The following is a 24,663-nucleotide window of genomic DNA, read 5'->3' on the forward strand; positions in this document are numbered from 1 at the left end:
CTCCCAGTCTGTGGGTTGTCTTTTCGTTTTGTTTATGGTTTCCTTTGCTGTGCAAAAGCTTTTAAGTTTAATTAGGTCCCATTTGTTTATTTTTGTTTTTATTTTCATTACTCTAGGAGGTGGATCAAAAAAGGATCTTGCTTCGATTTATGTCAGAGAGTGTTCTGCCTGTGTTTTCCTCTACGAGTTTTATAGTATCTGGCCTTTAGGTCTACAAGATTAATGTTGATAGTAGTGTAAGTGACTGAGAAGAGAGAGAGGAATGGCAACTTGTTTTCAATGATCTCTCCACCTGTAGTTCTAATTTCATAAGTCTTCAAGAGATTTTTTTCCTCTGTATTAAAAAGACAAAAAAACAGAAAATCAGAGCCTCTTTTTTTCTAAAGACCAAGCTATCTTCAAGCCTTTTCCTTCTAAGTCTATTTAAATGATCATATAAGTTTAATTTGTTAATAATTAGAGAAACATAATAATAGCCAACATTTATGAAGCATTTTCTTTATTCAGAAAATGCTAAGCACTTTTTTATACATCATATAACCTTCACTGTACCCTGTGTGGCATGTATAGTTAATATTCCAATTTATAAATGAGAAAAGTGAAGCTTAAGGTGGTTAAGTAATTTGCCCAAATTATATAATTGGTGGTAGAAAGTCCAACTTGGCACTCGGTAGTCGCTCAACACTTGATCATTAGTTAAAGTTGTAAGTGTTTGATTTAAGACTCCATTCCAAGGAGCCCCATGAAGCCAACTATTAAGGAAACAACTAAAATACAATGTATGTGTCTTATAAAGAAATATACCAGGTGCTATGGGAACACAAAAATGGTTGTCTTAAGTCACTTTGGGAAGAGGAAGGAGTGTCATGGAATGTTTCTTAATGGAGATAACAGACTACCTGGATCATGCTATATAAGTAAGAATTAATTGGGTAGATGAAAGGGTAATATGGCATCTTGGTCTTTTAATCAAATAAGACTCCTGGAGTTCCTCTAGACCACCAGGTATATGTAGGTCTCAAAAATGAAGAATGCTTGAGATCAAACTAAAATGTAATGATCCTTAGACATATGAAATGCTTAAGTGTTAAATATTATGCAACATTTAAAAAAATGTTACATCACCAATGATTTTTCTTTAGTGGAGCCAACTCAAAAAATCTAATAAAACCTCTGAAGAGAAATAGAGGTAACTGATAAAATCATTTTCAGCGCTGAAAAAACAAGACCTCCCTGTGAAGAATGATGTAAATGTTAACAAGAATTTCTTTTCTCATTTTATTTAGGGAAGAAAACTATTTCAGAGTTTGGATATTTCTGAAAGACTAAAATTTTTGCTTACACTGGGTAAGTGTCTCACAATTGATTATCTTTCAACTATAAATATAATCTTTAGTGACAGTGGTTATGCATATTGAGAACGTGTTCTTCAAAATAGTGGATACACTGAAATATCCTCACTTTCTTTAATTTTCTAATGATCAGGGGTAAGCATTAACAGGACAGTTTAAGAAGTGCCTTTGAAGTATTATAGGACAGCTTTCCTCATTCACTAAGGAATTATAATGTACATGGATATAACCTTAGCATGATCTAGCCAAGTAAACTAACTTGTGAAATCAAAATATGAGATTATAAAATTGTACTTCACTGTCGCAGTTGCCTTCAGGCAATGTATTGTAACTTTTCAGCTTTCTACTTGGTGAATTGTGTGAATAATGACTGAGGAAGAATGTTTATTTTTCCTTACAACAAGCTCATGTATTTTACATGTATATAATGCAAATATTTGTCATTCACATTTATAAAAATTTGTGTAATCCACTTTAGAGTGGAATAATTTAAGCACGTGTGGTAAAAAAGGAGAGAAAAACAGTGATAGAGCACTTTGTGTAAAAGTGACAGATTGGTGTCCAGGTTAATAGGGTCTACAAATAAGGATTTGTATAGAATAATATTAGTAAATATTAAATGATAATGAATTGTAAATAAAATTTTATAACATTTACCTCTTTAATGTCAAAGATTGATAATATAGCTGTTAAGGAGTCTTAGAGATCTATAAATGTTATCTACAGGTTAGAACTTATACTTTTTTTTTAAATTTTATTTAATTTTTTTTTTATACAGCAGGTTCTTCTTAGTCATCCATTTTATACCCATCAGTGTATACATGTCAATCCCAATCCCCCAATTCATCACACCACCACCACCACCCTCTGCTGCTTTCCCCCCTTGCTGTCCATACGTTTGTAGAACTTATACTTTAAATCCCAGAGAAACGTGCGTACATTCTTCAAATTGTATTTAATAAAAATAAATTAGTCTTATAATCGTAAAAATATACTAAAGCCTTTTTAAATAGTAATATGCGTATATACATATAGAGAGAGAGGGGGGAAGAGAGAAGGAGAGAATCTTTACCTCCTTGAATTACTGCTTTAACTCACTATTTAAGGTGCTTTCAGTATCTATGATACAATTAATACTTAGTGTTTGAAGTATTTATTTTTATCAAAGCATGTAAGGAAAGTTGAAAAAGTCTCAAGCTTTTTAATATTCCAAGTTCTAAAACTGAATTACATAATTAAAAAAATGTTATTAGAGTTCAATTCCCAGTTAGTATAAGTTAGAAAAGCAGCTTTAATTCATATAATTTTTCTGTTTTATAGACTGCATAGATGACACTATAATAGTTCTGGCTGAAGAGCATGGTTGTCTGGACATTATAAAGGTTTGTCGTTAATCTGTTATTGAAAATTTATTTATTCTGCATACTTGGGATTCAATAGCAAACTATTTTAAAGCTATGTTTACTTCTGTTTAGATATCTGCTTTTTGACAGAGTGACAAACTAATATGAATTTCTTTAAAGTCCAAATAAAAACTTTCAAAAAAAGTCAAAACATTGTAAAGTAGCAAACATTTAAGTAATATACATTTTTAAATGGATTTTTAAAAATAATTCTTTTCTCTCTCTATTTACCAGGAGCTTCCTGAAAATGTGATAGATCTTTTGAAGAAGTGCCTCACCTTCCACCCCTCTAAAAGGTTGATACCAAGAGTTTGGGATTATTACTGAGATCTTAGCATATAAGTAGTTAAGTTTTTAATACTAAAGGGTTAAATAAGAATATTAACATATATAGTAGTACATGATTGATATTGGTATCATAATTGTTAGTTATGGCTTTAATGTATGGTAATAAAAGAAGAAAAAAGAATTAACCATGGTTAGAAAACTGGCATATACCAAAAGCAGTTACTAGTTCATTTCCTAGCCTCCAATTAGAAAATCAGCTAAACTGTGGAATATAGATATGCCTAGATACAAATGATATGAGAAAAATGAAAACAAACGTTTATTGGCAAATATGTATTATAGAAAAGAACTTAGATAAATGGTGAGGTAAGTTAATAATTGTTGATAATATAAAAGGATTTCTTAGAAGTTTTATTATTTATTTTCATTTGATGATGTCATTGTTAGCCATCCAGTTGTCCCTAAACTCAGTAAGTATATAATATTTGAAAATAATATATTCTAATTTGTCTTTAGGAAAACATTTCCTAAAGAGAGGAATGGTATTAAAAGCATAGTTTTGTGTAAATATACCACATAAACTAAGAGAGTAGGAAGAAAATCAGAAGATTTTATCAGTTTACAATTTTATTATTTAATTAAGGTATTCAGTAAAGCAGGTATATGATGGTCAAGCTAAAAGTTAAAAATGGAGATGCTCATATGTAATAATTTTTTATCATAAAGTACAAAAAGCACAACAAAGGTAAAAAAGTCAGCATTTATTTACAGTCACTTGATTCTCTTTTTAAAGGTATATATCTAGACTCTAATAAGGAGAACTTTATTATTTTCTATACTAATGAGGTAATTTTGACTTTTAACTATCCCTTGAAGTGTGCCATTATTCTAGGAAAATTTTAATGACTTTCATTCATGTTCCGTATTTTAAATATTTCTTAAGGCGAACCCCAGATGAATTAATGCAGGACAATGTATTCAGTGAAGTGTCACCTTTATACACTCCCTTTACCAAACCTACCAGCCTGTTTTCTTCTTCTCTGAGATGTGCCGATTTAACTCTGCCTGAGGATATCAGTCAGCTGTGTAAAGGTAATGATAAATACAACAAAGGATAGAAGTAATTCTGGAAGTGATTAAAATATAACCTAACATTTTAGTCCTTTAAATTTAATTTCTTTGGAGCAAGAAATTTAAGAATCAAGGAAAGGAAGTAGCACCAAACAAAAATTTTTTTATTATGTAAACCAAGGTCTTATTTTCATCTCAAATCTTAATGCTAAAATCAGATCTTCTAATTTCCAATGGAATTTCTACTACAACAATATTTGTATATCATATTTCATAAAATTTATTATAAATTATCTCAAAAAATCATATTATTGATAGGAAGTCCATATCATTATATTCCATGTTTGTAACAGAATATCACCTTTTCTCTTTTAATTCCTCTCTGAAGATTACAACTCTCAGAATGTGTGTTTTAGGGACACCAGTATGTTACCTTTATACTGAAAAATTACCACTACGTAAGTTGTGGCAGGAAATACTTACTGAACATTGGTTCAATCAAATATTTATTGAGTTTCTACTATGTTCCATACACTGTATCTGCAAGTATCATTTTTGCCAAATGGGGAGGCAGACAGACATTCAGTCACACAATTACTGTTATAAATGAAGGTTAGTACGCACGTAGTAAGTGGAAGCAAAGCCTCCCTGAGATATAAAGAAGGACTTCTCAAAAGAGGCAGAAATTGCCTCAAGACATAAAGATGGGACAGTGTGTGTTGGTTGCCTACCCAAGTGCTTTTTTCTGCCCTTCTTTCTTTCCTGCAGAGCTTGATATATCTGATATGTATATCCCATATGTCTCTGATACAGAGGGTAAAAATTACACTTTTTTCTCAAAGAAACTGAATACACAACCAATATGTATGTCTGCATTTAATCCTCTGCATTTTGTAGTATGACTATTCTTTTTTATTTTTTAAATAAGCAAGAGAATTTGCTTATGAAGCTAGACTTGGATTACCACCAAATGAGCAGATTTCCTCCCCTCCCCTCCAGAATCTTAAAAATTTATGTATAGAGGCCTTAGTTGGGTTCAATTGTGTATTCAGTGCAGACAATCTCAACACCACACATCTATCTCAAGGCTGTATTCTTGGAGCAGCTTCTGGGAGTGGGGAAGGCAAGCTGAACGCACTTTCCAAGGACAGGGGAAGGTGTGGGAGCCTCCATTTGCCAGGGTCCAGCTTGACGTCAACTGGCTTTCATGTCTTTTTGATGACCTCCTTCAATAGGAGGAATACATAATGATGGGGTTCCAGGAAGGCCTCCCTAAGAAGTGCTACTCTGGCACACAGATTATTTTCAGCTAAAAATAAGCAAGGCCCAAAAGACTCATAAAGAACTTTTGGACTTTCCCCTAACTGTTTAAAAGAATTGAAGATGGAAGACCTGTTCCAGGAAAGAGTTATCACCCACAGATAATTACAGAAAATATGAACTCAGTGTGGTAAACAGGGAGGAACCTAGCAAGGCCCCTTTGATCAGAGTCCTCTCTGTGTAGTATGACTATTCTAAAGGGAATCTTATTATGTTCTTATTATGTATAAAAAAGTTTTTACTTTTTTATAATGTCAGCTATTATTGCCTGTTGCCTTTTAATAAAAACAGCAGGTGTGATAGCTTTTTAATTTTCCATTAATAGATTTAAGCAGTGATTACCTGGCAGAAAGATCTATTGAAGAAGTGTATTACCTTTGGTGTTTAGCTGGAGGTGACTTGGAAAAAGAGCTTGTGAACAAGGAAATCATTCGATCCAAACCACCTATCTGCACACTCCCCAAGTAAGGAAAGAAAACTTCTCTTGGAAATGAGAAAAATCTAGTAATAACTTCTTTTTAATTTGATATTTTTTTCTTTTGGTAGACATTCCAAGTCAGTGATTATGAAAGCAATTGGGAGTCAATACCTTGTTTTCTTGGCAGGAGTTCCTAATTGCAGAGTTCCCATCAGTGTTTTTATTATTTTAATAAATATGGTTTTTAATAAATAATTTGTTTTATGATCTATTTGAAGTAATATTGAAGTTAATATTATGGAACATCTCACAATAGTTGGTGATCAATAAAAGAAAAAATGTACAAATCAGAAAGAACAGTAATGTTTAAGAGAGTTAATAAACTAGGCTAGTGTTCCCATTATGAGGAACTATTTTTTTTACTTCTAATGATATTTTAAAATGTACTCAGTGACCTCAATGCTTGTGCTAGAGATCATCATGGTGCTAAATCACTGTTGAGTAAAATCTGCAGAACTACATAAGGTCTTGGACACCATCCTGTAAATTATCTAGAAGTTAAATAACAATACAACCCTAAGGGCCAAAATTGTCACTGTTCCATTGCTCTTCGTATTTATTCATAAAGAAGAGAACCTGAATCTCTTTCCACCAGTGCCTTAAAGTTTTAATTTTAGATTTTAGAACTAGATTTGATCTTTGTAGGTAACTGTAGAATTCATCTGCTGATCATTTTTTTCTTCACATGTAAATTTTAGGTTAATTATTTGAATACACCACTAGCTCTCTACATTTTTCCCCTCTTAAGCTGATTTTTAAATATTACTTTAATTATACTGTTCACACAATGAATTAAGTAGAAAATTAGGAAATAAGATGATGGAAATTATAAGAATAAATGGTTTGAAGGATATAAAAATTCTCAAAAGTAATTCTCTAAAATTCTAAATGCATCAGTATTCTTTCTCCTGAGGAGTTATCATCATTAGCATCTTTCTTTCTTGTTCCCTTTATCATTTTTTACTCATATAAACTTCCTCAGGAACACATTTACATACTGTCAGGAGAGTAATTTAATCATTGCACCTGCATGAGCAGAGAGTATAAATCATACTCTTGTATTACTAAAATGCTTTATATTTATATACTGTATTTATACCAATTCAACATATATTTAAAAATGAAAATTTTTTGGAGAAATTTCAACCAACAGTTACTTTTTTATTAACCCATTCAGTCTAAAATTTCTTTTTTTCTTTTGTTGAAGAGATTGATAATTTAGAATAAATTTTCTACAAGAAACAATCAATCAGATTTCTGTGCTCACTAAAATAATTAAAAATAATTTTTTTAATCTCCTTTCAGTTTTCTCTTTGAAGATGGTGAAAGCTTTGGACAAGGTCGAGATAGAAGCTCACTATTAGATGACACCACTGTGACATTGTCATTATGCCAGCTAAGAAATGTAAGAATGGTATTTTGGCAGATTTGCTTCAGAACTTTCTCCCTTCCTTCCTTCTGTTTTTTTTTAATAAAACCTTACAGATACACATGAATCCTTAAATTTCTGCCTGGTACTATAAAATATGTGAGAGTTTCTTTAAGGTATGTGCCCAGGAGTGGCATTGTTGGAAAATAGGATCTGTACATCATCAGCTTAGTATATGTTGTTATATTGTCTGTTCATACAAGTGGCCTTATCACTTTATCTTTTTACTATCGTTGGATAAGGGTTCTCATTTGTCCACATATGTGATAGCACATGGTCTTATCAAATTAAAAAAAATTATTGTTCTGAAAGGTGTAGAATGGTATTTTACTATAATACTAATTTTCAATTTCCTGATTTTAGTACAGTTATGAGCCTTTTCATATTTTTTGCCATTTGCTTACCTCTCTGTACATTACTAGTTCATATCTCTTGCCAGTTTTTTTGCGTGATTTCTTACTGATTTGAGGACTTTTAAAAATGTATTCATTTACACAACCTTTGTTGGGTATACAGGCATACCTCAATTATCACACTTAGCTTTATTGCACTTCAGAGATATTGCATTTTTTACAAATTGAAGGTTTGTGGAAACCATGCATCAGGCAAGTCTCTTGGCACCATCTTCCCAACAGCATTTGCTCACTTTGTGTCTCTGTGTCACATTTTGGTAATTCTTGCAGTATTTCAAACTTTTTCATTATTATTATATTTGTTATGGTAATCTGTGATTAGTGATTTTTATGTTACTGCTGTAATCATTTTGGGGCACCACGAGCTATGCCCACATAAGATGGTGAACTTAATCTGTAAATGTATGTTCTGACCATTCCACCAACTGACTGTTCCATCTCTCTCCCTCTTCCCCGGCCTCCCTATTCTCTGAGATACAACAGTGTTGAAACTAGGCCAGTTAATAACCCTACAGTGGCCTCTAAGTGTTAAAGTGAAAGGAAGAGTTTCTCATCTCTCACTTTAAATCAAAAGTTAGAAATGATTAAGCTTATTATTGATGAAGGTGTGTCAAAACGTGAGATAGTCCAAAAGCTAGGCCTTTCACACCAAACAGCCAAGTTGTGAATGCAAAGAAAAAATACTTAAAGGAAATTAAAAGTGCTACTCCAGTGAACAGTGATCTTGATAGAAGATGAAACCAGCCACAACATTCCCTTAAGCCAAAGCCTAATCCAGAGCAAGGTCCTAACTCTCTTCAATTCTGTGAAGACTGAGAAGAGTGAGGAAGCTGCAGAAGAAAAATTTGAGGCTAACAGCGCTTGATTCATGAGTTATAAGAAAAGAAGCCATCTCTAGAACATAACAGTGCAAGATGAAGTCAGCAAGTACTGATGTAGAATCTGCAGGAAGTTATCCAGAAGATGTAACTAACATAAGTAATGAATGTGGCTACACCAAACAACAGATTTTCCATGTAGATGAAACAGCCTTCTATTGGAAGAAGATGCCATCTAGACTTTCATAGCTAGAGAGGAGAAGTCAATGCCTGGCTTCAAAGTACAGACTGAGTCTCTTGTTTGGGGCTAATGCTGCAGCTGGTGACTTTAAGTTGAAGCCAATGCTAATTTACCATTTTGAAAATTTTAAGACCTTTAAGAATGATGCTCAGTCTATTCTGCGTATGCTCTATCAGTGGAACAATAAAGCCTGTATGACAGTACATCTGTTTACAGCATGGTTTATTGAATATTTTAAGCCCACTATTGAGACCCACTGCTCAGAAAAATGATTCCTTTCAAAATGTTACTGCTCACTGACAATGCACCAGGTTACCCAAGAGCTCTGATGGAGATGTACAACAAGACTAATGTTGTTTTCATGCCTGCTAACATCCATTCTGCTGCCCTCAGATCAAGTCATTTTGACTTTCAAGTTTTATCCTTTAAGAAATAAGTAAGGCTATAACTGCCATAGATAGCAGTTTATCTGATGGATCTGAGAAAAGTCAACTGAAAACCTTCTGGAAAGGATTCACCATTCTAGATGTCATTAAGAACGTTCATGATTCATGGGAAGAAGTCAAAATATCAACATTAACAGGAATTTAGAAGAAGTTGAATCCCCAACCCTCGTGGAAGATTTTGAGAGGTTCAAAAATTCAGGGCAGGAAGGAACTGCAGATGTGTTGGAAATTGCAAGAGAACCAAAATTAGAAGTGGAGCCTGAAGATGTGATGGAACTGCTGCAATCTCATGATCAAACTTTAAATGATGGGTAAGGATTTGCTTGCTATGGATGAGCAAAGAGAGTGGTTTCTTCAGATGGAATCTACTCCTGGTGATGATGCCGTGAAGATGTTGAAATGACAACAGAGGATTTAGAATATTACTTAAACTTAGTTGATAAAGCAAGCAGCAGGTTTTGAGAGCATTGACTCCAATTTTGAAAGAAATTCTGCTGTGGGTAAAATGCTATCAAACAGCGTTGCCTGCTACAGAGAAAACATTCATCAGAGGATGTGTCAACTGATGGGGCTGTCTTCATTGCTGTCCTATTTTAAGGAGTTGCCAGGGCCACCCAACCTTCTGCAACCAGGAGCCTGGTCAGTCAGCAAGCCCTCAGCATCGAGGCAAGACTCCCCCCCAGCAAAAAGGTTATGACTTGCTGAAAGCTCAGGTGCCAGTTAGCAGTTTTTTTTAGCAATAAAGTATTTTTAATTAAGGTTTGTGTATGGTCTTTTTTTTTTTCTACATAATGCTATTGCACAATTAATAGACTACAGTATAGTATAAGTAGCTTTCATATATACTGGAAAACCAAATAATTTGTGTGACTTGCTTTATTGTGATATTTGCTTTATTATGGTCGTCTGGAACCAAGCCCACGGTATCTTTGAGGTATGCCTGTATGTGGTGCGTTTATGTTCTCATCTGTGGCTTTTCCTTTAACTTTTTGATGGTGTCTTTTAATGAATAGAGTTCTTAATTTTATCAATGCTTTTCTTTATAGTCAAATATGTTTTGATATATTTTGCTTATTGTAACATTTAAATTTAATGTTAACATTTACCAAGGTTACAAATATATTTTTATGAAGTTCTTCTGTATTTTCTTCTAAAAGATTTAGACCTTTTTTTCCACATTTTGTCCATTAATTCACCTGTATTTTTTTTTTTTTTAGTAAGATGTGAGGTAGGTATCCAAAATCACATTTCATTCACAAGAAATAATCCCTTGTCTCAGCACTACATATTGAATAATTCACTCTTTGGTTTTTTGATCTGTAATGTCAGCTCTTTCATGTATGTGTGGATATGTTTCTGAGCTTTCTATTCTGATCTTTGACCTATTGGTATAACCTTAGCCAATAACACACTATATTAATACATGGTTTTATATGAGGTCTTGATGCCTAGCAGGGGAGATGCCCAGTTTGTTCTTTAACGTGAACTCTCTAACATGGAGCTCTTCTATTTGATTTTTATAATCATCTTGTCATTTCATTTTAAAAGTATAGGATTTTGATTAGAATTGCATTGAATTTGTAGAGAATTGATATCTTCAACATATGAGTCCTATTTCTTGAACATGGTGTAGATATACCATTTATTTAGGTCCTATTTTATATCAAAATTTCCTTTTTAGTGTCTATATATGTTATCAGATTTATTCCTAAGATATTAAATTGTTGGTCTTATAAATAGGATGTGTGTATGTGTATATATGATGTTTCTTACTCTGAAGTTTGTTTTGTTTGAAATTAATATAGCTATTCCAGTTCTCTTTTAATTAATGTTTCTATGGTATATCTTTATCCCTTTGCTTTTAATGTATCTATGTCTTTATGTTTAAAGTGGGTTTCTTTTAGACAACATAGAGTTGGATCTTTCTTTACTTTTTTTTTAAAATAAATTTATTTATTTATTTATTTTTGGCTACATTGGGTCTTCATTGCTGCACACAAGCTTTCTCTAGTTGCGGCTAGCAGGGGCTACTCTTTGTTGCGGTGCGCGAGCTTCTTGTCGCGGCGGCTTGTCTTGTTGCGGAGGCTTCTCATGTTGCGGAGCATGGGCTCTAGGCACACAGGCTTCAGTAGTTGTGGTGCACAGGCTCAGTAGTTGTGGCTTGTGGGCTCTAGAGTGCAGGCTCAGTAGTTGTGGCACACGGGCTTAGTTGCTCCGTGGCATGTGGGATTCTTAACCCCTGCACCACCATCTTCTTTACTTTGAGGTGTAATTTTGCTGGATACAGAATTCTAGTTTGGTTGTTTTTATCTTTCAGTACTTTAGACATTTCACCTCACTCTCTTTTTTGCTTACGTGCTTTCTGGAGACCCGTCTGATGTAATTTTTATCCTTTTTAATCATAGTTATTTATATAAAATTCCTGGTCTGATAATTCCAAAATGTCTACCATATGTGAATCTGGTTCTGAATGTCTTTCTTTTACATTTTAGCAGGTCTTAACAATTTTTTTTTGAAAACCCAACATGATATATTAGTAAGAAGAACAATCATAAATAGACCTTTAGTGCAAGATTTCATGTTTATCTAGTTGTTGTGTAGCTTTTTTGTCAGAGGGTAAAGTTTTCTTAAGTGTCCTTGTTCTTATCTTCCTTACTGCCTTTGGGTTTCCCTGGAAAGTCTTTTATATAGGGTCTGAGGCTTGCAGTTCTTTCAGCTGGAATCCCCTGTATTATACAGGAACTCTATATATGGAGATAAGATGGGGAGGGAGATAAGGTTGGAGGGATAATCCTATCATTAGGTGTCAGTGTTTTAGTGAGCCTTTGTCTCTGGGCCTGAGCTTCTCAGCTTTCCTCCCCATTTCTTTAGGTGAGACAGGAAGGCTAGAGAGAGCTGGAATTGGGTACTTCTTATCCCCACATCAAAGACTAGAGGGGCCTAGAATCTCGTATTTCCCTTACCCCAGGTCATTTAGACTCTGGTAAAATAGTTTCCCTTGAGGGCAGGCCTTTACTTTTGACAACAGGGTACTCTGGGAGCAGTTTAAAAGTGGTTACTTTGCCCCTCCTCCTGCAAGAGACAAGAGGGGATTTTTCTTAGACTTTCGCTCCGAAAACCTGTTGGGATTTATGGAGGTAAAACTCAAGGAAGTGTGGAGTTTCCCCTAGGGCTGGGCCTCCAGAAGTTTTTATCTCTCAGGTTAGTCCTTGCTAAATCTGCAACGATTAGTCAGTTACCCTTCAAATGTTCTTACCAGGCTCCAGCAGTAGCTTCTGCTCCACCTTAGCTGTGATTGTCTATATTTGCCTGTCTCTCCAGTTTTCCAGGGAGCATTTTTGCCCTGATCCTGATGGCCCTAAAAAGAGCTGTTGATTTTCAGTTTCTTCCATTTTTTTTCTTGCTGTTAGGGCAGGAGGGATAACTTCCAAGCTTTTGAGTGTTGGACTGGAAGCTAAAACTCCTAGCCTTTTTATTGTTGTCTATAGCCAAAGATAAAATAGATAATTTCCCTTGTTGTCTGTCTCTAGGCTAGCAGTTCAGAGCCCTCTCCCCACCCCACGGCCAGCACATACACACAGTTCTGTCTTTACTGGGGTGTAGCAGGGTCTCCTCCAATTTGGCTGCCCCTTTAATCAGGTGCCTGAGCCTATGTCCCATTGTGCTCTAAAACCCTAGGCCACAGTTATCAGTAAGTATACTTTAGTGCTAGCTTACCTCCTTTCTCTGTAAACCCAGCTTTGTGTCTTACGTCATTGCATTTTTGTTACTCTTTTAGGCTTTTCCTGTCATTTAATATTTTATACATTATACAATAGGGAGATATTAGAATCTCTTACCTGCTATAACGCCAGGAACAGAAAATTAAAATATATGATGATTACACCTGATACCCTCAACTTATCATCTCTTTGAAGAGAAAGAATGTGTACAGTGGACAAAATAAGTAGCAATACAAGGTGGTAAACAATAAAGTATATCCAAAACATATGGTTTCAACTGATTGTATTTAACTCTTAATTTGTTTCTTTAATTTAAATATAATCCAAATTATATGAATACAAGTTGAATGTAGGCTTCCATTTTATTTACTTCCTCAGTTCCCTTACATTTCCACTTCTGAAATTTAAAATACTTTTTTTCTATAATTATTCAGAAAAAATATTATTGTTGATTTTTAAAATAATGTAGAAAACAAATAATAATTTTTATCTTATACTTTTCTGTATAAGTATTTTTGCCTTTTTTAAACCCTTAATATGCTAAATTTTTAACTAGAAGAAAAGCAGACAAGTTACTAATAATATTTATGACTTTCAGGGCAGTAAAACCTAAGCTTTAAAAAAATATGTATGTTAATAATGCAGTAAAAATTGGGTAAAATCTTATTTTTCAACTTAAGAATTTTAATACGTGAAAGAAATACCTCAAGGTTTAAGGGCAAAATGGGATAAACGCATGTCAAATTTTAGAGAAAAGTTAGGCATAAATCCAATGTTTGCCAGATTCTCTGTGCTGGGTTTTCTTTGGCTTTTAAAAATTCTGGGAATAACTCACATGGATGAGTGCACAGTGACTCTAATCAGCAGAAGGTCGATGCTGGCTACACAGGGACTTCGATCTTCTGGGTCAGTCCCCAGAGGAGCAGACATGCTGCCCTCTAGTTGGAAGTTGAACTGAACAGCAGGGCAGCAGGCAGGGTGGCATTAACTTTAATCACCCTGCTTAGCATTTGTCTAAGATTTTACTTTACTACTGCCTACCTTCTTATGTTTTTGGAGAATATCTGTAATTCTGGCAATGTCATCATTTGCTGTAACATTTATTATAATGACTTTGTGAAAAAAATAAAAGAATTGAATTTTGTCAGTTGATTTATCAGCCGTTTGAATCATCTATGTTCAAAGTATGATGTGAGAAATTCTTTTGAATCCTTTTTATTAGCACCTTACTTTTGTCTTAGTTTGTATTAATGTCAAAACAAAAATAAATCTGACTTTGAGGGATATGTATGCAAAAGTACATTTTAAAATAATATTCATATAATTTTAAAATATCCATTTATTAAATTTCATACAAATTTTAGTATTTCTGAATTGTGTTTGGAAAACAATTATTATAGGTGTCTAACCTTTACAAGAGATACCTGGAGGTTAAAAAATCAAAAACCAAAAAAACGGTTCTTCACAGCCAGATTTAATCACTGGAGGCAAGGTATATTTGCATATTTATGTTAGGAATGAATTTTAGATTCTATCTTATACTTTTCTTGGTACCTTTATAAATTCATAATTTTAATGTTATTTTTCCTTTTAAATATGGATCAGCGTTTCTGTCTCAGATCCTAAATATCACAAATACTTTCTCTCTAAATTCACAGAGATTAAAAGATGTTGATGGAGAAGCATTTTACCCACTACTTGAAGATGAGTGAGTATATCGTCTCCTTTTACACTTATTTTTCCTTTCTGTTTATATTATACTAGTAAGAAGCTTGTACATTTTCTTTGAAAAGTATTTCCTAAAAATAACACAAAAATATGGTGTTTTTAATTTTAAAAATTTTTATACCTTTTGTCAATTTTTCTGCTTTTGTTTCTTTTTTACAGTCAGTCTAATTTACCTCATTCAAACAGCAATAATGAGCTGTCTGCAGCTGCCACTCTCCCTTTAATCATCCGAGAGAGGGACACAGAGTACCAACTAAACAGAATCATTCTCTTTGACAGGCTGCTAAAGGTAGAGATTCTAAACTGTAAAGTGTTATAAAGAGCCCACATACAATCCTTATTTTTTATTTCATTGGTAATTCTTAGGGAATCTTGATGTCATGAGAACACTAATTCTTATGACCTATCTTTTCTGATTAACTTTAATTATAAAAATGATACCTGTTCATAGTACATAAAATTAAAAAGTAAACAAGATGCAGAAATCTATGCAAAATCATATTAGACAAAATATTAATATCCGTACTATTTAAAGAACACCTAAGGGGAGTTCCCTGGTGGTCCAGTTGGTAAGAATCCGCCTTCCAATGCAGGTGACATGGGTTCAATTCCTGGTCAAGGAGCTAAGATCCCACATGCTGCAGGGCAACTAAGCCTGCGCACTCTAGAGCCCGCGCACCACAACTAGAGAGCCTGCGTGCCACAGCTGCTGAGCCTGTGTGCTGTGGAGCCCGTGCCCTGCAACTGCTGAGCCCACGTGCTCTAGAGCCCGTGCACCACAACTAGGGAGAAGCCCATGTGTCACAACGAAAGATCCCTGCATGCCGCAATGACGATCCAGCGTGCCGCAACTAAGACCCAGTGCAGCCAAATAAGTAAATGAACACCTAAAAACCAAAAGATAAAGCACTATTATCGAAACAGAGAAATGGATAAAGAACGCAACAGGACTACAACTAGTCAGTAAATCAATTCAAAATGTGTATCCTTACTAGGAATGAAAAAAAATTAAAATAACTTTTTCTTGCATACTGAATTAGCAAAATGAATAAAGGTATATTGAGATTGGAACTCTCATTCTTTTTTTTTTTTTTTTTTTGTGGTACGCGGGCCTCTCACTGTTGTGGCCTTTCCCGTTGTGGAGCACAGGCTCCGGACGTGCAGGCTCAGTGGCCATGGCCCACGGGCCCAGCCGCTCTGCAGCATGTGGGATCTTCCTGGACCAGGGCACAAACCCGTGTCCCCTGCATCGGCAGGTGGACTCTCAACCACTGCGCCACCAGGGAAGCCCCCAGAACTCTCACTCTTTTAGAGTAAGTGTAAGGTGCTAGAAACATTCTGTAAAACAATTGAAAATATGTATCAAGAGCATTAACAACATCCATACCCTTTGTCCTAGTAATTCTCTTCTAGAAATCTCTCCTAACATACAAATTTACAGAATGACAAATTTATGTGCAAAGATATAGAAGAAACCATAATAATAACATATTTGTTTAATACTTTCTATATCACCAGATATTTTACAAAGTGCCTTACATACATTATTTTACCCATATGAGACTGGTAATATTATTCTCATTATGAGTCTTTCTTAATTCTCCCAGAGCACATAATAGAGAGGAATGACTAAAAACAGTAGAATCAGCTCCTCTCTTTGATTGTGTAATAGGAGATTTACAGAAGATAGGGAACCATTGCACTGCTAATTTATATGTATTAATAACATCAAAGTAATTTCAGGTACTTAGTAATGTATTACAGTTCACCTTCAACTTTTTCACTGGTATATTGAGATCTGTCTAGACTAAAAAGATGACACTGGTAATTTGAGATATTTTTCATATCTTTTTTTATCTGTAGGCTTATCCATATAAAAAAAATCAGATCTGGAAAGAAGCAAGAGTCGATATTCCTCCTCTTATGAGAGGTTTCACCTGGGCTGCTCTTCTGGGAGTTGAGGTAAAAAAGAAAAGAGAAGGTTGGAAGCTGATTAATAGTGGTAGGAAAAAAGAATGAAAGTGCTTTCTGAATGTGTACTTTTCAAGTTGCTAGAAAATTATGTAGTAAAATATGAACATTAAGAATATTTGGCAATTTTAAGTGAACAGAATAGAGGAAAAGAATATAGACTAGATAGAATAGAAAAACATAATTGATGGTTTGTTAGATTTATTCTATTTAATGTATTTAATGGCCTCACAGAAATTATCTTGATTATTAATTTTAAAATCAAAATATTTTAAGAATATATGTATATCATTTATAAGTCTATAGTCCTGCTTATAAAGTATGTTCATCTTGGAATTGGATTGCCTATTTATAACTAATGCTATCTAAATTTGGAAAAATCTTCCATACTAATTTGAACCTTGTCAGAAATCATTAACATAATGATTTAGTGCCTTTTGGCACATCTGTCTTACCAGAAGCATGCTGCTAAGAGAAATAGCTACTTTATCTTCTACAACACCTTATCTGTGGCAGTGAGGAAAGGAAAAGTGTCACAAAATTAGTGGGGTGACTTGCAGTGCTATCAGAGAACAGCAGTCATGATAATGGGCCAAATCCTGCCAGATTATTTCATTTTCTGTAATTTCTTTGTCATTTTGCCTTCATGTATTTTCTTATAGATATCTTATGGATGTCCATCACCTATTTTTGTGTGTGTGAATTTCCCCAAATATTTTTAATCCTTTTAACTCTCTGTTGAAAGATTTCCTTCCTTCATTCCTGATTCCCTTGATGAGAATCTCTAAATATCTTTGACTTTGGTTGGTTGCTTTACAAGAATGTCTAGTGTTCTATCATACGGTAATAGTTAGAATTGTAGAACCATATAATGCTTAAAGTTCAAGAGGACTTCCAAGGTCAGGTTGTCCAAATCTTTCATTAAATAGATGTGCCAGAGAAGTTGGCACAGCACAGAGTTTGAACCCCAAATTCCTGGCTGTTTCTCTACCATTACGGTTAACCAGACTAATAAGAAGTGTTCCATGCTTGGGACACTGACCAGACATTTGAAGTGGTTTATTCAGTTATTCTTTCTGTACTGGTATAACTGAAAAATGTAAATGACCCCTTTAGTCCCTTAATGATTTTATAACTACATGATATTCCACTCTTTAATTCATCCCAAACTTCTGCTTCCTGGTGCTGAACTACCACTGCTTTAAAGTTTCACTTTACTTTTGCTTTCATTACCAACTTTAACAGGGAAATTTCTTGTGGATGAACCCTACTCCCCTCCCCGGAATTTAAAAAAAATTTCTTCATGAAATTTACTATGCGTGAGATAACAGTGAATAGAGAACAGCAAGGCTGTGTTTTGTGTTGCTGTGGAGGCTGGGAGATTGGCTAAGCATGGTCGTTAGCCACATGACTCATTCAACACATTTGTCTTCCAGTGTGTCTAATTCAAATGTCTGCCTTAGCAAAATGGTAAATTGTCTCAGACTTTCATCACGGACTGTCAAAGATGTAGAAAATTTTTCTAAGGAGTATACTTTGGGTTTGAGTGTGCCTGTCTATAATTGGGTGTGTTTTCAAAGATAGATATTTATAAGTAGATTTTTCCTAAATTTATAATTTATTAAGGGTATGATAAAGTAATATATCTTCTCTTATTTTTTGCAGGGGGCTATTCATGCCAAGTATGATGCAATTGATAAAGATACTCCAATTCCTACAGATAGACAAGTATGATTTAGATTTTCTTAAACAACCTGAGATAAGTCTGCCCAATCTTTAAATTTTAAAAAGGCATGAGGAATTTTCTTCCTTTCATTATGAATACTGAGCAGCCATCATATGCATATGGTGTTAGAGAAGCATAACTCTTACCTCTTTAAGATCTGTTCTAACTCATTAGTGAGTTAGAACTGTTCCTTTTAGGAGTTTAGGCCAAGTAACTTTTTCTAATAATGTAGTTTTTTGTCTGAAGAATTTGTCCTTTATTTAGACCAGATTGTAAAGGAAGGTTTTTTTAAAACTAAATTAATACATACCTTTTCAAAAGAAGTAGTCTGCTTTCCTTGTTTAAGTATACTTACAACTTTTTGGTGTTTCCAGTGGATAAGTATAAAATTCAAAAACTTCAGACACCACAATTATGTAGGTTGCCTATTCGGAATTTCATAATACAATTTCTCCTTTTCCTTATCTTGGGATTTATTGGCAATCAGTCCATTATAGTTTTACCTTATTGTTTGGCTGTTTTACAGATTGAAGTGGATATTCCTCGTTGTCATCAGTATGATGAACTGCTGTCATCACCAGAAGGTCATGCAAAATTTAGGCGTGTATTAAAAGCCTGGGTCGTGTCTCATCCTGATCTTGTATATTGGCAAGGTAACTTTTTTTTCCCTATTACTAAGACACTTTTTGAAGTGTTAGGAACATGTTGCATGACTGACAATTTTTAAAATCAAAACAAAATATCAAAATATCTTTGGCTTTGAGAAAAGTCAATACTAAAGCTATGCTCCATTTTTTGAGAGGTTTACATGAGAACTTTTTTTTTAACTTTGTCTAAATGTCTAATGAATATCATTTAAATGCAAGACATTTAATGAGACAACTTGCCGTCATGTTGATTAGTAAAGTATAAAGAATATTTTGTGCTATTGTAATCTTTGTGAATACACTTTTTCAATACTTATGCAAATAATAAAATAATTTTGTACCAGAAATAATTTGGGGCAAGTTTACATTCTTGGCATTTAATGATCTACAACTTATGCTTATCAGGGTTACTGGAATTGCGAAATAGGATATCACCCTGAACTTCTCATTTTTTTCTCTCTTTTTTAAAAAATATCTTTAATCCTCCATATCCTTGATTTGTAGCTTTCCTCATTACTGTTTTTGTGGTCATTGATAAATTCATGAATGAGAAATCCATTCCACCTAGTCTTATTTTTGAATTTGTTGTAGTAGTGCTTATATTTCAATTCTGTGTCTATTTCTGGCCAAACCTGAAAATGAAGCTATTATTTTTCCTAGCTCTGTTCATTTTAGAGTTCTAACAGTTACAGATAAATTTATATACATTCTTTTAACATGACAGTGTATGAATAGCATTGAAATATGTCATGTATTTGTATTTTACTTCACAATTTTTTTTTTTTGTTGTACGCGGGCCTGTCACTGTTGTGGCCTCTCCCGTTGCGGAGCACAGGCTCTGGCTGCACAGGCTCAGCAGCCATGGCTCACGGGCCCAGCCACTCCGCGGCATGTGGGATCTTCCCGGACCGGGGCACGAACCCACGTCCCCTGCATTGGCAGGTGGACTCTCAACCACTGCGCCACCAGGGAAGCCCTACAATTTTTTAAAGAATTTTTTTTCATCATCCCAGAGAAACATGTAAGAAAAATTTTCATCTCCTAGATAAGGAAACCTGTCTGGAGTTAAGTGATTGACAAGATCACACAGTCAGGGACTATATGCAAGCCTTCTATCATTTTTACATTTTTCTATTACTATATTTCTCTCTTCAACTCATAATAACCTTGATAATAATAATGGTTGGTTTATTTTGGACATTTACTATGTGCCAGTCACCATCAGTTATTCCTCACAATAACCCATGACGTAATATATTTCTGAATGGGTAATACGTACAATGCTTAATCTATATAGAAGTAATGCAGAGAACTCAATAAGGTATATATCTACAATTCTGTTGGATTAAGTTTATTTGAATTCTTTCCCCAACCTCTCTCCATCAGGTCTTGACTCACTTTGTGCTCCATTTCTCTATTTAAATTTCAATAATGAAGGTAAGCCTATTTATCATTTAAATAATTATTGTGCATATTATTTTAAAATATTTTAATCAAACGTGAAAGTTTTTTGTTTTCATTGAAAGGTTCTTGCTCTCTTCCTAGTAGATATTGTACATTTCTGTGAAATAATCTATTAGACTCATTTTAGAGGATGGGAAGGATTAGTTTATTACTGGAGAGTTTCAGCTGTGACTAGAGATTTAGGGAGAACCTGATAGATTATTCTAAATGCATTCATCTACTTTGGTGACTATTTTTATGAAACTTTGGAGAAAATTCTGACATTTTTAGAGATTAGTTTTAGTCTATATATACTTTCTGAACAATTTGTAAAGAAAACAATATTGATACTGTATCCTCCAGAGACTTTTATTTCAACCACTACCTCCTTTTATTTTTTAAGCCACTACCTTCTTAATGAAGACTTTTCTTACCCTCTTGAATCCATATAGCACTTCGTATTTCCAGAAATTTATCTTCTGTATGTTTCGTATTATAGTTATTTATATACTAATATAGTAACCCTTTTTTTGTTTAGCAGCTTTTTTAAATGACAAGGGTTTTTTTTTTGTTTTGTTTTCTGTTCCCTCATATAATGCCTTTTATAGTAGGTTTTTCAATAAATATTTGAATATTTATTGTGAATATCTCTAATGATATCACATATAGAGAGTGTTACCATATACAGCATAAATCCTTAGAAGCCTCAATCTCAGAATCTCCATTTCTTCAAATTCTATTTCATATCAGAATTTTCATAGATTTCTGGAATTTGAGTAGCAATAGCATAATCCCAGAGAACTAAAATTTCACTATTTGACTACTTTTTTAAATGCCTGTTCTCTGATTTTAGTCTTTAGACTAGGTTTTGTTGCATTTTGTTAAGCATAGCTCATTATCACACATACTGATCCAAAAATACTAAAGGATCTGTGTTTGAAAGAACAATTTATTGCTAGTGTTTCTAAATCCAAAGTTCTCAGGCTCTTTGCATCAACAAAAATTAGCGATCTTGAGGTTTATATAGCTCATTAATAATGATTATGTTTAGAGATTTTGAAAATGCATAAAGTTCTGATAAAAAAGGTTTTTATTCTTGTAGGATAATGATTGCTGCAGTAGTTTGCTTTTTTGTTTGTTGTTTATTTTTGTTTTTTGGGTTTTTTTTTTTGTTTTGGGGTTTTTTTTTTTGCTGCTGCGGTAGTTTGAAACTGAAAAGTTTCTAAGGTGGTTATCTTCTGTTGTCCAAAACATTTTCTGTTTTAAATGGTACAGGGTTTTTCCCCTTAAATTTTGTGCTTCCATCAATTATTAACATAACTCTTGTTTAAAAATAGATTCAAAGAATGTGTGCTAAGTGAGTGAATGACTGCTGATCTTTTACCTCATTAACTAATTTGTTATATTTCCCTTACTCTTTCTTAGCCTTGGCTTATGCCTGTATGTCTGCTTTTATCCCCAAATACCTGTATAACTTCTTCTTGAAAGACAACTCGCATGTAATACAAGGTAAGAAAATGTGTTTCTTTGCCTTTTGATAGGGGAAGCACTTATGTCAAAAGTGACCAATACTCAGTTAAATTTATGATTTTGACCCAATAAAATATGGTGGCAGGGCTTCCCTGGTGCACAGTGGTTGAGAGTCCGCCTGCCAATGAAGGGGACATGGGTTCGTGCCCCGGTCCGGGAAGATCCCACATGCCGCGGAACGGCTGGGCCCGTGAGCCATGGCCGCTGGGCCTGCGCGCCCAGAGCCTGTGCTCTGCAATGGGAGAGGCCACAACAGTGAGAGGCCCGTGTACAGAAAAATATATATATATATGGTTACAATGTGTCACTAAAACACGTGAAAAGATCATTAAGTTTAGTCTCTTTTCCAAGTCCACAAAGAATTATGGTATTTTGCTAATGACTGTTTAATATCTAATCTCAGTTTGGTTCAAATTCAGGCATGCCAGTTTAAGAAAATAAAAGTCCAACTGTTTGTTTCTCTCACTATTAACATTGCCCACAAAAACCTTCACCATGGAGCAAGCCTATCATGAATTAGTAAAAAGTTTAAACAGTGTTTAATTGTGTAAGTAAATAGAATATTAAAAACACTTCTCATTCATCTTATTCATGCTTGATCACCCAAAATATCCTCCCACTTTCTTTTCTTTCCTAAAAGACGCCTCCTCCTTCAGAGTTCAAGGCGTAGCATAACCCATCTGTGAATTCTTTCAGGACTACTTCAGCCACATTCAAACTTTTATATAATTTTTTGAGCTCATTTTTGAAAGTAGTGTAACAGAAGTTTAATAATAAACACTTGTGAATCAGACAAACTGTTTCAAATTTAAGTTTCATTACTTATTGTGAGTCTTAAACAAATAACTTAAGTTGGCTAGGTATAATGTTCCTCATATCTGAAATAAAAATTGTTGTAAAGGTTAAGCATTATAAGATATGTAAATACCTAGCACATAAAAACATTCATTTCAATAACAATAATTATTACTATATTGTTATTTTTACTACTATTACTATTTTTATTATCATTATTACAATTTTTTGATAATGTAATTATTGTCATGGTATTATATATCATTTTATGTCTTATATTTTCAAGAAGATTTTAATGTTTTAAGGACAGGGAATTTTCTTGTAGTTTCGTATTTCTTTTGGAACAGACTACAAAGTTGGTTGCAGTCTCCCCATTTACCATTTTTATGAAACTTATCCAACACCCCCTTCATTTAGACCTTTTTACTTATATGTATATCCTATTAATCTATTAAACTTTAAACAACTTAAAGCTGATGCTGTTTATTTATACCTGTGTCATTATGGTTTCATATAATTCACTCAATTTGAATAGATAAAGCAGGAAAACTACAAGCTGTGTCTGATTTATCAAAAATTCTGAGTAAGTGGTGTCTCAATTAGCAATATTTTTACTTAGTTAGAAATGAGTATAAAACTAGAGTACCAGAGGTCAATATAATGAAAAAAATAATTAGAAAGGAAGCAGAAAGGGAAATGTAAATTAAAAAGATAAAGAGACTGAAAATAAGAGGAAAAGAATATGGATAAATAACACAACACATACAATTTTTCCATCATCATTTACATTAGTATATAGAGAAAAATATTAAAATTCTTTTTAAAAACTTAGTGTTTGTGTTTACAAACACATCGAGGCATGTGATCATTCACGGTTCTCTGTGTCTACCACATAGATGGGTGCTAGAAATTGAAGTAATGATCCATTGTCTCTATGTTAGTTTTGAAATGTAATTTCTATTGATTTGTATTTGTATATTGAAATGATTTGGCCTAAAATGGATATATCCAAGTCCCTGTACATTCCTAGGATGTGGACTTATATATAGTTGGGATTAACTTAAGAATATTTTTTTTAGAGGGCAACAACTTTTTGTTTTGATTTCTTATAATTAAGAACAAGTATATTTTATAGGAAGGAAATTACCTTTTGCTTGTAGGTTAATTTAGTAAAGCCATCCAACTTCAAGAGTTATGTAATATCATCTTCCAAGAATTTATGAATTGGTGTTCTGTAAGTGTATACCTTGTATCTTAATAAGGATATGTTCCATACTTATTCATAGATTTCTTACTATCCTTTATCAGTAATGTTTATTATAGAGTTGACAGTGTACTCTAAGATTCCATAATACCAAAAGGAGCAGATTTAATAATACCTTGGATGATACCAGGAGATTTCAGGGGCTATTCATTGCAAAATATGTCAAACAGTCATCAAAGACAAACTGACAAAATTAAACGTAGAAAATAGTCAGGTTAGTATTTGTGCAACACAAAAGGTGATTCCTTTATCCTCAGTTAAACATAAGACAGCAGTATAATGCTGTTATTTTTAAAGCTAACATGAGGAGAGGAACCAAGATGGCGGAGTAGAAGGACATGCTCTCACTCCCTCTTGTGAGAACACCAGAATCACAACTAGTTGCTGGGCAGTCATCAACAGGAAGACACTGGAACTCACCAAAAAAGATACCCCACATCCAAAGACAAAGGAGAAGCCACAGTGAGACGGTAGGAGGGGCGCAGTCACAGTAAAATCAAATCCCATAACTGCTGGGTGAGTGACTCACAGGCTGGAGAACACTTATACTACAAAAGTCCACCCACTGGAGTGAAGGT

At 33.8% G+C, this 24,663-nt stretch overlaps 1 protein-coding gene across 6 annotated transcripts in view; it reads left to right on the top strand.

Annotated features, from left to right (window-relative positions):
- TBCK (TBC1 domain containing kinase) overlaps positions 1–24,663 on the top strand; it is a 234,913-nt gene that overhangs the window by 64,944 nt on the left and 145,306 nt on the right. For 5 of the 6 annotated variants that reach the window (XR_002643661.2, XM_022567080.2, XM_022567079.3 and 2 more), the window contains 13 exons: positions 1,287–1,347; positions 2,673–2,734; positions 2,990–3,051; positions 3,987–4,135; positions 5,760–5,898; positions 7,218–7,317; positions 14,640–14,689; positions 14,869–14,998; positions 16,573–16,671; positions 18,346–18,408; positions 18,933–19,059; positions 20,440–20,490; positions 21,922–22,005. Coding sequence is in view for 5 of the 6 variants with exons in the window: in XM_022567080.2 (XP_022422788.2) it covers positions 1,287–1,347; positions 2,673–2,734; positions 2,990–3,051; positions 3,987–4,135; positions 5,760–5,898; positions 7,218–7,317; positions 14,640–14,689; positions 14,869–14,998; positions 16,573–16,671; positions 18,346–18,408; positions 18,933–19,059; positions 20,440–20,490; positions 21,922–22,005 (1,177 nt within the window). In the remaining variant the exon portion in view is untranslated. The remainder of the gene's footprint in view (positions 1–1,286; positions 1,348–2,672; positions 2,735–2,989; positions 3,052–3,986; positions 4,136–5,759; positions 5,899–7,217; positions 7,318–14,639; positions 14,690–14,868; positions 14,999–16,572; positions 16,672–18,345; positions 18,409–18,932; positions 19,060–20,439; positions 20,491–21,921; positions 22,006–24,663) is intronic. The other variant, XM_089911595.1, reaches the window with a different exon arrangement.

The sequence above is a fragment of the Delphinapterus leucas genome, chromosome 5, assembly GCF_059928025.1.
Source record: "Delphinapterus leucas isolate spDelLeu-1000000601 "Yukka" chromosome 5, BTC_Dleu_Yukka2, whole genome shotgun sequence".
Taxonomy (NCBI): domain Eukaryota; kingdom Metazoa; phylum Chordata; class Mammalia; order Artiodactyla; family Monodontidae; genus Delphinapterus; species Delphinapterus leucas.